Source organism: Orbicella franksi, chromosome 11, assembly GCF_964199315.1.
Source record: "Orbicella franksi chromosome 11, jaOrbFran1.1, whole genome shotgun sequence".
In the NCBI taxonomy this organism is placed as follows: Eukaryota; Metazoa; Cnidaria; class Anthozoa; order Scleractinia; family Merulinidae; genus Orbicella; species Orbicella franksi.
The window spans coordinates 21,149,035-21,161,630 of record NC_138155.1 but is presented as its reverse complement, the minus strand read 5'-3'; the positions used below and the strand labels follow the sequence as shown (position 1 = coordinate 21,161,630).

The following is a 12,596-nucleotide window of genomic DNA, read 5'->3' as shown; positions in this document are numbered from 1 at the left end:
TATTTTCCAGATCCTAATCGAGAAAAATAATGTAACATGTATAATGTGTAATCTGGTAGCACAATACAGCAGATAAACCATAATTGTAAGAGATAAACACTAACATCACTGCCAAAGAACTACATATCCTGAAAGCCTTTTGGTGTAAGGGAGAGCAATTCGACTTCTAATAAATAGCAACTGGACTACTAGCTGCCAATGCTTTTTTTTTTTCTTTTGTAGTGAACGAAGGAACCTACGGACAACCAGACGGACGGCAAGATAGATGGGCAAACAGACAGGTAGACGGACGGACGGACAGACTGATCGACTGATCGACTGATCGACTGACAGACAGACAGACAGACAGATAGACAGATAGACAGATAGACAGACAGATAGACAGACAGATAGACAGACCGACTGATCGACTGACAGAAAGACAGACATAAAAACGGACGGGCAGACCGGCTGACCAACCAATCAACAGAGACAGACAGACAGACAGACAGACAGACGGACAGAAGGACGAACAGGCAAAAGATGGAGGGATGCACAGAAAAGTAATAGCAACCGTAACGTATCTGGAAACTAACGTTTAAGAAACATTAGTCTTTTCCAGGACAAACGGGTCCAAGAAAGATTTGACACTAGAAACGTTAGCTTTCCAAGTACGCTATTGTGAATAGTTCAATTTCTAGCGCGCTGATGATAAACGTTTTATTTGTCTGTCCAAAGAACAGAAGTCTCTTCAGAAGGAAATTGCTTTGGACGGAAGACCAGAAATTGGGCTGTCTTTCAAATGATCAAAGTTTATAGCGCTTGTCAGTTAATGTTAAAGGCGAAAGAAAGTTGAAAAATACCTGTTGCTTGCCACTCCCCAGTCAGATGACAGGGAAATTAGCTGAAGCAGTAATGTAAATCCTTGCAGTTTGGTCATCATCTACACAGAGTGGAAAACAGTCACACGGTTACAAACGGATCTCTATGCAACCTTAACCCCAGGGGTAAACATGTCAGTAGGACCACGAGGGGGGGGGGGGAATTTGCAATTCCACATGCAAATTAGAAAATAGCGAATTAAGGTTAAAATCTCACCCCTACATAACAAAATATTGTATTGTGTAGCAAAAATATCAAAGGGCTGGGATAACAGAAAAAAATTGTTTCCAAAGACAGCTTTCATCCTAGACTTGAAATGCTGCAGTTACCTTAAGCCTCTTACAGTACATATAAATCTAAAGAAAAAAATAACTCTCCCTGACAAGCAGACATCTAACAAAGGTTCATACTTTTTTGAGCTTTTAAAATTCCATGACTTCACTGCCCTTGCCCATGATCTTTCCGAGTTTTCCATGACCTATGTTAAGCAGTTGTTCTCAAAGTGTTGTCAAAACAATCTGTTACTTAAGGTTTTTTCCCAGGTTATGACACTCAGATTGCATGCTAGTGTTTACGTTTTACTGGAATCAAAACCAGTTTTCTGATTCGTCTGTTCTTTTTTAAAACTTTTGATCTTTTTGCCGTTTTATTCTCAGAGAGTATATTGCTTTTCCATGACTTTCCATGACCCACACTTCAAATTCATGACGTTCCAGGCCCGGAAAATGAAATTATAAATTCCACGACTTTCCAGGTTTTCCATGACCCATACGAGCCCGTAACAAAATCAGGATTAAGATTCAATTTAAATCTATGATTGCTGTGACAATACCTCAACAGGCTCCCAGCGCAATGTGGGTGGGGCATACTCTAACATCAGCTGACAGTTATCCATCACATTACTGTGAGACAGCGATGCAGCCTAAACAAAGGTTTATACAATAAAGGTTAAAGGTTTAGATAATGAGGGCTTGCAAACGACCAGGTAGTTTAATATCGTGACAGGGCTGTGCTCTAGAATCGCCCGGGTGCCACAGGCGACTAACATTTCATTTGCCTTTGGGCGACTGGAAAAACTTAGTTTTTTCATACATTCAAACTTAAGTGCTGAGCACCCAGTATTTCATAGTTAGGAACCTTTGGGCTCCTTGTAATTTTCTTAGACCACAGCCTTATACCCCATTTCCCTATTTTCAAATCATGCTTTCCTTCATCTTGACTTCTTTTTGTTTTGCCATTTCTACCCTCTACCTTTTCATCTTTCTCCTTCGCTCTTACATGTAAGTTTATGGGCCGCTTCGGCCATTTCTGTCTCCACCGTCAGTAAGCATAGGTCAAAACTAGATGAAAACTTTTCTTTTTTACTTTTTCCTCTTAATAGTGGAGACTAATATCTTTTGTTTTGCATCGATGTTCGTTGTCGTTCTTGCTGTAGTTGTTGTTGTTGTTTTTGTTTTTGCTGTTTCTGTTGTTGCTGTTAATATTGATATCGTCCATGCTGATGTCATCGCTGTTGAATTATGATTGTTCAAAGATATTGTCCTTGGTTTAAAACATGGCAATCTCGTTCCCAGAGCCCACGTGTCTTTTGGTTGGCGCTGACCAAAAGACACGTGGGCTCTGGGAACGAGATTGCCATGTTTTAAACCAAGGCACGCATGCGCCGTGAAACCGGAACTCCTAAAATCTTGCAGTGTGGAAATTGATTATTCAAGAGCTCCATGTCTTGGCGCTGACCAAAAGACACGTGGGCTCTGGGAACGAGATTGTATTTTTGATAGCGGAGGCTGATGGCGCTCATTATCAAAAGTAACACATTGCTACATTAATTTAAAAAATTGACAGCTTTGTACAGGGTTACAGTAGTGTACTGAACACATTGCGATACAACTGAAAAAATAAGGGTACATAGTTCCTTGAAAACCGGTATTTCTTTCACAGTAGTTTCCAGATGCATGTGTACCAAGATTTCAGAGGGTACAGCTTAATGATCGTTTGTGTGTTCATTATTTCGTTTGTTCGTTCGTTCGTTGGTGCGTGCGTGCGTGCGTACGTGCGTTCGTACACTCGTCCTTCTGTTTGTTCGTTCATTCGCTCGTTCGTTGGTTGCCTCGTTAGTTTGTCTGTTCGTTCCTCCATCGGTAGTTCATTCGTTTGTTCGTTCATTATATTACCAGCAAGAACACATAAAAAAAAAATTCAACAAATTAAAAAGAGATGCCAAACGCCGAAAAAAATCGCAAATCAAGGCGGGTAGCAACAATGACAATTTAGCACTGCAACTATTAAATTCTTAAAAAAATATACTACACACAATATACAAAGTAAACAAACGAAAGCTTAAAAGATTTTCAGCAATAAAAGTTAATATTATTAAAAATGAAAATTAGCTTCATCATATACTCACCTTATAGGCAGGAACTGGGACAGGTGGAGTTCCCCCCTGATTTCTTGCAATAGATCTCCTCAGTGCATCTGCTCTGATGTGGAGATGTGCATCAAAGTATCGTCGCAGGGCCATACAAGTGTGTTTTGCTGTCTGTCGACTGCCAAACACTTCATCGTCACTCAGTAGTTCAGCTTCATCAGGACGAAGGATGGCAAGTGTGCTTAGCTACATTTAGGTGCGCAATAAAAGAATCTTACAGCAAAACCACAATTCAAAAATGCAGAATTGTAGCCTAATCTTTACTTAGTTTTGTACTTTAGGTAAGGGTTAAGTCTGCATAAAAACCAAGTGACCTACAATTTTATTATTCAACAAATCCTTGACAGAAAAAAAAAAAACAAGGATGACAACACATTTTTTACTAGCAAAATGAACTGTAGTGACACAGTGTTTTGGGCGTTATGAGTAATATTTGTTAAATAATGATAAATCAGAAAGTCATTGATGTTGACAATTTTCCACATCAGAGACATGTACTGTTAAACTATGTTGAGTTATTAGAGGGATATTCTTCACTACTATAAATTTAACAAAGACTGTACAATGAAAATCATAAATCACCTGGTTCACCAGTTTTCGCAGGCCATCATTGCTGTCAAAAAGTTCCAGCACTGCTCGAAATGAACACGTAAGTGAGAAGAACAGAGTCGCATGACATCTGCCCGAGTCATGAGAGCATTCCAGCAACCACAACGCATACTTCACCATGTCACTTAACACAGGGTGTGGTAAAAGAGATACCTAAAAACATGGCATTGATTTCAAATTATGAGGTTGAAATGACCATTCACTATCTTTAGTAAGTCCAAAAGGATATAAACTAAACCGTAGTCCTTTCCATAACGGTAGCTACCGTGTATGTTTATAAATGTGATTGCCGGGTGGTAAACTTCTCCCCTTCCCCTATATTGTTATTGAGAAAATAATTAAGGCTTGGTGGAAAAAGGGCGTTAGGTATTTTTGATCACAAGTGAACTTTGTCGAAAACACTTTAAATTTCGCACGAGGTTTTTTTTTTAGGTGTGTTAAACAATGTCCTGTATTTTTTTGCTTACATTTGCTTCGTTTCCGAGATATTACGTATGCAAAAAACCACTCGGCTTTTCCTGGCAGCGTCTTAAACCTTTATTTGTTGAACAACAAACAGACAGACTGTTTGTAGTGTACGAATTCAAAATCAAATCCCACAGAGTCTTCGATGTCTTTCTTTTAAGTCAAAGGAAAATAGCCTATGGAGCGGAAATCTGGGAACAGATTGTTTACATCAGTTATTGTGACGTGAAACACAACTAGTGAATCGATGAAGTGTCAAAGGAAATATCATCGAACAGAAAAGAGATCTATGTGATACTTTAGAGCTCTGTCAACTAATATTTTAAGCATTGTAATGTTTTAAAGTACCTTGCATGCCTGCCTGGTGGTTGAGAGCCTTGATAAACCCTTAAGTCATCAACACGTTTTAAAGAAGCAAAATGTGTTCTGAAACTTCGAACACAGATATAATCAAGTTATCGGCGTTTGAAGTCAGATGGATTATTTTCTCAGATCGTCAGTCAACACGAAATCTTGAAACATTTAACTGTTTTTGATGTGAAATCAACATTTTGCTGTTTTCTAAGTGAAATTAACATCTTTCCGGTCGCGAGTTAACGTTAAATCAACATTTTAATTGTTTTTAACGTGAAATCAACAATTTTGAGCTTACACGTTCCGTGAAATCAACATTTTGTTGTTTTCTAAGTGAAATCAACATCCTTTCGGTCGCACGTTAACGTGAAATCAACATTTTAACTGTTTTTCACGTGAAATCAACATTTTTGAGCTTACGAGTTGCATGAAGTCAACATTTTGCTGTATTTTAAGTGAAATCAACATCTAAGTGCGGTCGCGCGCTGACGTGACAACAAATAAGAGTTTTTTGCATACGAAAACGACGCAGACTTTAGCCAAAAAAATACGGGAAATTGTTTAACACACCTAAACAAAACCACATACGATATTTGGAGCGTTTTCGACAAAGTTCACTTTAGACCAAAAATACCTACATGTAACACCCTTTTCCACCAAGCCTTTCAATGTCCAATGGGCAAGAATGCAGACTTAGCAGTAAGTCAAATACTTGAACACGCACTAATAAGGGGAAGGGAGAGAACACAGTTTTATATTCAATTGGTAAACTGGCTGATTGCTAGAAAACCCTCAGGCGTCAAATGGCAAAATATCAGAATCAAAAGTCACAAATGATCAGATCAGAGGACCTTTAAGAATGTGTAGTAGATATTTTACAGAATGAAAGAAAGCACAGCATTACCCTCTCCATAGCATCCTCATTGTAAGCCAAATAATACAAACACATGGAACATCCTGTTGCAGCAACTGATGGGCGTGGCACTTCCAATAATCGCTGGACACCATTATGGGTGACAAATTCTGTGGCAAATTTCTTGTGGCAAAGAAGGGATGCTAAATACTAAAAATAAGAACAAAACATCTGCAGTTTAAATTGTTTCCCTAGCATTTCCATGTTTTTAAACTTTTGTCATAGGTACATGTATCAGTAGTTAGGCAATGCTCTTGTAAGTTCTGCTTGTTTTTAGTACATGAAGCTACTGTGGTGAGCTAACAGCCCATTCCATGAAAGATTCCACCCCACAGACAAAGAAAAACTGTATTGTTGTTGTCTCTGATAGAGAGAAGACATCCCTCTATCACTTTGGGGTGAAGATTATCAAATCACTTGTTCAATCATTTACTTGTTTTAAGTCATCGTGTATAAAAATAAATGGTGCAAATTAACACCCATGGCTATTGATAAACTAAAAGCAGGTTTTAAAAGATTCCTTGCTGCATCAAAACTAAAAGCAAATTCACGAACATGATTGGCTATCAATAGGCCCCATTTTCATCCAAATAAGACAAAGCAATGTTTCCCCCTTGTAATCATACAATCTTATGGATACCGCATGCGTTACGTTTGTAATTCTCATTAGACAGTGTAATTAGAGAATTTGAATGTCTTTGAGTAATCCAGTTTTCCCTGTAATGACACTATGCCTTGTTATAAAACAAATTATCGGACACCGTTACATGGCTGTCCAATTTTGTTAATCACCCCAATACTTATGAAACTACAGACTGAATCGGACTCCACTCACTCCACTCCTATTAATTACCATAATCAAATACGGCATGATCTGTACAAGACATACCCAGTTGTGTATTTTGACTTACCTTAAGAGCTTCAAAGACAAGTTGTACATCAACTTGACCCTTGAATGTGATGTAGTGCATTACAAGATCCAGAGCTTTTGTTTCAAACACAGTTGGCAACAACTAAATGCAAACAAAGAAAAAACATGGGTGGTTATCATACATGTATGTTTTCCTTGGCTATTGACTTTCAGGCAAAGTGTATCCATTACAATGTTATCAATGGTACAATACCTCCTGATATTCTCCCAGTGGAGTCAGATATTGCAAGATGAGCCTCTGCTGCATGCCAAGTGTCAAGGGGAAGAGGGAAAATGACATAGGAATCACATGGTATCCTCCCTTAGGAACACACATTGCACTGCCTGAGGAACGGGCTGTCTTGCTTGGCTTTACCAGTGGCGAGGATCTTGTTGGTAGCAAACTCTTACCTAAAATGTAAAGTAGGTACTGTTCAGAACAATTGCCATAAAGACTGGAAACACCCAGTCCTGTAAAAAATTAAGCTTCAATTCCAATACATTTATTTATGATAATAATGCACTGGTGTGAAGGATTTTTTGGGGGGAAACAGAGTAGTACAACTGTAGGAAAGTATTAATTTGGTCATCAGAGTTTTTTCATTTTTTGGTTGGCATTTCTAGGACTGTGCCCTCCTCTATGCAAATGTACACTGTACATTCTATCTGACATTGGGGTTTGAAATGGTTGAAAAGCCTGCTCAAAATAGACCTTTGAATTTGCCAGGCTGCAGTTAATGAGGAAATCAAAGCCCATCGACTTACATGTTGATAATGATCGCCCTATTATAAACTGAACTTGCAAATGAACACAAACTGACCCTTCCCGCTGTAGCTGCTGGGGTCATCTGACACTTCACCATTGCACAGACTGGATATTTCACTGGTCTGCTGTGTGTTACTTGACGGTCCAGGCTCGGCCAAGCCTGTTTTCTTGACCTTGTAATTGAAACTGCTACCACCGTCTGCCCTGTTCCTGCTATACTTTGCCTTGAGGATAACCCTGCTAGAAAGGTCTGTTACTGCAGGCTGTGTCAGGTCTGGCAAGTCTTTTAAGATGTGCAACCGACGCAGCACACAAGGTACCTACCCATGTAAGTGTCAGCATTTCAAACACAATGTCAGAGAAATAAACAACAAGTCTACTATGAGAAGTAATGTACTGTAGAATTAGCAGGACTCAAATAAAACTTGAATTCCACTTTGGGACAAGCAGCTTCCAAATTTTGCTTGCCCTGGGCAAATCTTAGTTTACTTTTATTATGAAATCTTCAGTTGGCATATGACTTGCATGGGTCCTTGGCCATCAGGAAAGTGAAATTGAAAAGTTACTAGCCTGGCAGGAAAATGACCGGATGGCACTTTTTTCGAGCCCTGCTTAGAGCTTCAACTTAGGGTTTCATGACCATTCATGACCATTGGCCATTGTGTTTGAAATCTATGACCATTCACTTTGTAAAAAAACCCAAGAGAATTTAGGAGCCCAATTGATGGGATTTGAAGAACCATAACTTGAACCACATTACCAACATGCTTGGTACATGTAGATGGGAAATGGCCAAATGCGCAAGATTTGCAATAAAGGTTTGTAAATGTTCTTTGAATGTTGTTGTTCAAGAATGCATGGACATGATCATCATAAGAAGACAGTATAACTTCCATCTGTCTCTTGTAGAACCAGGCATTCCAGAAAAAATCTGTCTCTACCTTAAGGAGGGCCACTGAAATTTCTGAGGGGGGGGGGGAGGAGGTTCAAAACGCTTCTTATTTAGGGAATTAAGCTGAGCTGGGACATTTTAGAGGAGTGGGGTAGGAGTCAATCCTTTCATTGAGGTGGGGAGGTGGGGTATGGAGACCTAGAGAACATTTGATGTCATTCCTATTCGTTTAGAATATTCTACTCAGGGCTCGAAAAAAGTGCCGTCCGTTTGTCCAGGACAAGTAGCTTTTCCTGCCGGGCAAGTAACTTTTCATTGTCACTTGTCCCATGGGCAACTAAATATGCCAACTAAATAAAACAAACAAGTCAACTAAGGCTTACCCAGGGCAAGCAAAATTTGAGAGCTACTTGTCCGAAGGGCAAGCTAGAATTCAATTTTTTTCAAGCCCTGCTACTACTATTTCAGGAATATTCTATCACTCCAACTTTTAGACAGTCATTGAATGTAGTTTAAAGTTTACAAAGTAAAAAAGGTGTTACAAAGGAACTTACCAAGGTAGAATTTTCTTCTCGGAATACAGCAGCAATATCCTGGCTTTCCATTGCAAATGCTAAAAGACCTGTTGATCAAAATCATTTCAGTTATTACTACTGCCAAATCAGACCTTTTAAAAGCAATATTTTTTGCCTTATCCTTAGCATTTTGTTACAGATTGAAATATCTTGAAATAATCGGACCAATCTTTCCAAGTCTGTCATTTTTAGAAAGGTAAAGGTGCATACGAACCAAGTGGCCCATCAGGCTGGCAGTTATCTCCAGTTTCTGTAGCATGAAGCGACTACGATTATTTTCTATTCCCCCCTGGATGGGATGCTAGTCCATCGCACGGGTTACCCTTAGTGTTAAATTTGCCGGTACTAATTTATACACCTGGGGGAGAGAGGCACTGTGAGAGTAAAGTGTCTTGCACAAGAACACAACACAATGTCTCCACCCAGGGCTCAAACCCAGACCGCTCAATCTGGAGGTAAGTGCACTCACCATGAGGCCATTGCACCTCCCGACTTCTTAATCATAAAAGGTCCAATCTCGTTTAAATACTATCTGTTCATTATTACTGGACGTCTTTGGTGTTTATCTAGCTTTAAAAGTTAGTATTAAAACAAAGTTTTCAAAATGTTCTTCAATTTGAAAGTCATTTTCTCTGCATTCGAAAAATGACTAAAAAATATTGCAGCACACTAAGCTCTTTCACCTTTCATTTAGTGACTGAAAGTTAATTTTAACTCACAGAGTTTGTATAACACCATCAGCTGGAGATGATGAAACAGATTAACTTACCTGTAGCATAGGACCTGAGGGGCTCAATAGCTTCTCTAGCCCACTTGCACAGTCGGGTGAGCATAGCTTCCTGGCAAAATCAAACAATTTTAATATTTAAAATGACTTTATTAAATTAAACAAATCATATTTCCATAATTGGCATAACTTTGTATCACAATACATAAGGTGAAGATCAAAACTTCTGTCATTTGATGGAGAATGTGGTAGTAAGTGATCTGGTACAAAAAGGTGCTAAGAGTATTCTTGCAGTCTGCGGTAGGGGGATTTTTCTCAATGATTTCAATTGTGTAATAAATCAATTCTTGCTACCTTGCCTGGAAACAAACAGGGAGAATATCAACCTTTGGTCTTCACAAATTACTGTACACACCTCACTGTGCTTGTTCTGTATGTCAAAACCACAGGCTGACATTCTCCCAACATGAATATTGTGCTAGGTTTTAAAATGAGATATACAGACATCTTCGGCATTTAAACTAGAAAAATGAGAGAAGTGATTCAATGTTACCACTTCTCCTAAACTTGCCATATCCTGGAACACTGCGGCACTCTCAAGTCCAGGCATGGCATTCAACAGAACTCTTGCTGCAATGCAGTTGAGATGAAACTCTTCCACTGTGCTCATGATGTACGAGTTTACAAGCTTGTCCATGAATTCATCATTCCTGAATAATGTCTTAAGGAGATGACCCAGGGCACAGTCAGGATCTGCTCGACCTAAAAAGCACAGTCACACTATTAAAAGACATGAACTGCAGGAGGCAAGACTATTGGAACTGTACTTCTAATATAAGAAAAACTTTCCTTGAGATGGTCAAACCAGGCGTGCAAAATCACCCTCACACGTTTTAATGAAGAACTTTGCTTTGTGTGACATTCTGCATGACATTTATCATTGATTTTAATAGTTTAATATTACACTTTCTGTCAAACATGATTACATTGACTGACATTGCAATTTGAGCAGCTCGACATAGGAACCCATTTTCAGTTAGTTTTACATGTGTTGGTATGAATAGCTTTCTCATTTTTAAAGGTTTTACAGTTTAATTGAACTCTGGAATCCCATCACGAATTGAGTCAGTTTTAAAGTTGGTGTTTTCCGTTTTCTAAGGCTTTGTTACTTTAAGTCGTTTCCTTTGATTTCTGTTAGTGTAATTTCGGTAATCAACCACATGTGATTTGCAAATTATTGTGTAATTGACCACCTGGTTTACTCAGTTAAATCTGTTCGTGTTTCTTGGTTGATATATGATATATTTGGTTAGTTGCTATTGTTTAAGTATGTCATTTGCTGTGTTTATTTCAGATCGAATAAAAATCTAACTTGTAATTTATATGATTCACAGGAATTCAGAAACAGGGGCATTTTGGCAGTCTTCGTCCGGCGGACTACTGACAATTTGCCTTGTGCCCAATTCTTAATGAAACGGCTGGGAAATGTTACAGTTATTGAGTAGAACCTTATTATCTTGAATTTGGTTACCTCAAAATCACCAGGGCTACATGTATCTTGAACTCAAATCAATTTCTCTTGGATACACTTTTCCTGTCAATTACTACATGTGTATCAGCGACCTCTAACCCTCAACATCTTGAACTATTTCATTTTTTTGCTACCCTTTAGAGTTCAATATCAAGGGATTCAACTGTAATCTTGTATTCAAACCGGGTCTGGGAAAAGTTCAAACATGACTACAAACAAAGCAAGTGCTTCTACTGCAAAGTTTTGAACATTTAACACTGCGATCTACAACTCTAGTCTTGACTAAATCTAAAAGTGAAGATCATTGAATCCTGTTTTGGTACACATGACAAATTATGAAACAAAAGATGACCCTTTCTTTTTTTCAAAAAAACCTAATATTGTCAAAAATATATATTACAAAGGCATAACACTCTCTCATAACCCGCATTGTACTGCCAGTTACTAACGTCAACCATACATGTAGTTGATAGAGTGGAATGAAACTCAACAAAGTTCTTTGTTGTATGTTTCTGTTCGCTTTTTTGTCCTTGACTATACACAAAACACAATTTAGTTGTTTACTACTGACGGAGGAACTAACCAATAAAAACGTTTTGGTTAATACATAATTCATGCATAGTGTATGAACGCAACACAAAAGATTGTGCACGGTCGTGGACCTTCCAACGTAAATCTTGGCATCTTTGTTTTCTCCTTTGATGTTTGCTGGGCTTCATAACCATTCCCCTCTATTAACTATGCATCAACTCAGTAACATTTGTATGGTCAATACTTCCATCAGCCAATAGCTTTTTTATCAAAGTTATGAACTTGCCAGAATTCTATGTGTATCAGTTGTAATATTGTTGTAAATCACTCTTACCTGGATGCCGGTCATCAAAAGGATCTGGGTCTAGTTTATGGTAAGCCTCGTTCTCACGCTCAACCAACTCTGCGATCCTAATTGAAGAAATCACAACTGAGGTTTGTAACCCAAACATCATAGAATAATGACGAGATATATCACCAAGCACATGAGCCGTACTGGGAGAACATCAGCCCAAGGTTTTGACAGTAAAGACCAAGCACACCAATATCCATACAAAAAATCAAGGGCCAATATTCTTGCAGTACCGTTCTGAGCAAGCTTGCAGGGTTCGTATAGGTCATGGAAAACCTGGAAAGTCATGGAATTTATTATTTCAATTTTTAGGCCTGAAAAGTCATGGATTTTACAGTAGATAAGCATTATGGAAAGTCATGGAAAAGCAATATGCTTTCTGAGAGTAAAAAGACAAAAAGACAAAAAATTGAAAAAAATAACAGATGAGTCAGAAATAGGTTTAATTTCAGTACAAATAGACACAAGCATACATTTTATCCCTGATAATAATGCTGGAAAATATGTTCAATAAATGATTGTTTTGATACTACTGTGAGAACAGCTATATAACTTTGGTCATGGAAAACTTGGAAACGTTATGGAAAAGGTCGTGGAATTTTGAAAGCTTAAAAGAGTACGAACCCTGGCTTGGTTAATAAGAGATTTATTACACCATGGAAACTGTTTGGCAAAAATGCCC

General features: G+C 38.4%; 1 protein-coding gene across 2 annotated transcripts in view; it reads right to left on the bottom strand.

The window, feature by feature from the left end:
- The window catches only part of LOC145460498 (DDB1- and CUL4-associated factor 1-like), a 41,444-nt gene that overhangs the window by 26,632 nt on the left and 2,216 nt on the right, over positions 1-12,596 (bottom strand). Inside the window, exons 2-13 of one of the 2 annotated variants that reach the window (XM_081445335.1) lie at positions 11,897-11,973; positions 10,054-10,262; positions 9,543-9,612; positions 8,753-8,820; positions 7,362-7,626; positions 6,755-6,951; positions 6,542-6,643; positions 5,622-5,780; positions 3,872-4,051; positions 3,269-3,475; positions 1,694-1,783; positions 843-922 (exon numbers count right to left, since the gene is read on the bottom strand). In XM_081445335.1, coding sequence (XP_081301461.1) covers positions 843-922; positions 1,694-1,783; positions 3,269-3,475; positions 3,872-4,051; positions 5,622-5,780; positions 6,542-6,643; positions 6,755-6,951; positions 7,362-7,626; positions 8,753-8,820; positions 9,543-9,612; positions 10,054-10,262; positions 11,897-11,973 — 1,704 coding nt within the window. The remainder of the gene's footprint in view (positions 1-842; positions 923-1,693; positions 1,784-3,268; positions 3,476-3,871; positions 4,052-5,621; positions 5,781-6,541; positions 6,644-6,754; positions 6,952-7,361; positions 7,627-8,752; positions 8,821-9,542; positions 9,613-10,053; positions 10,263-11,896; positions 11,974-12,596) is intronic. The other variant, XM_081445336.1, reaches the window with a different exon arrangement.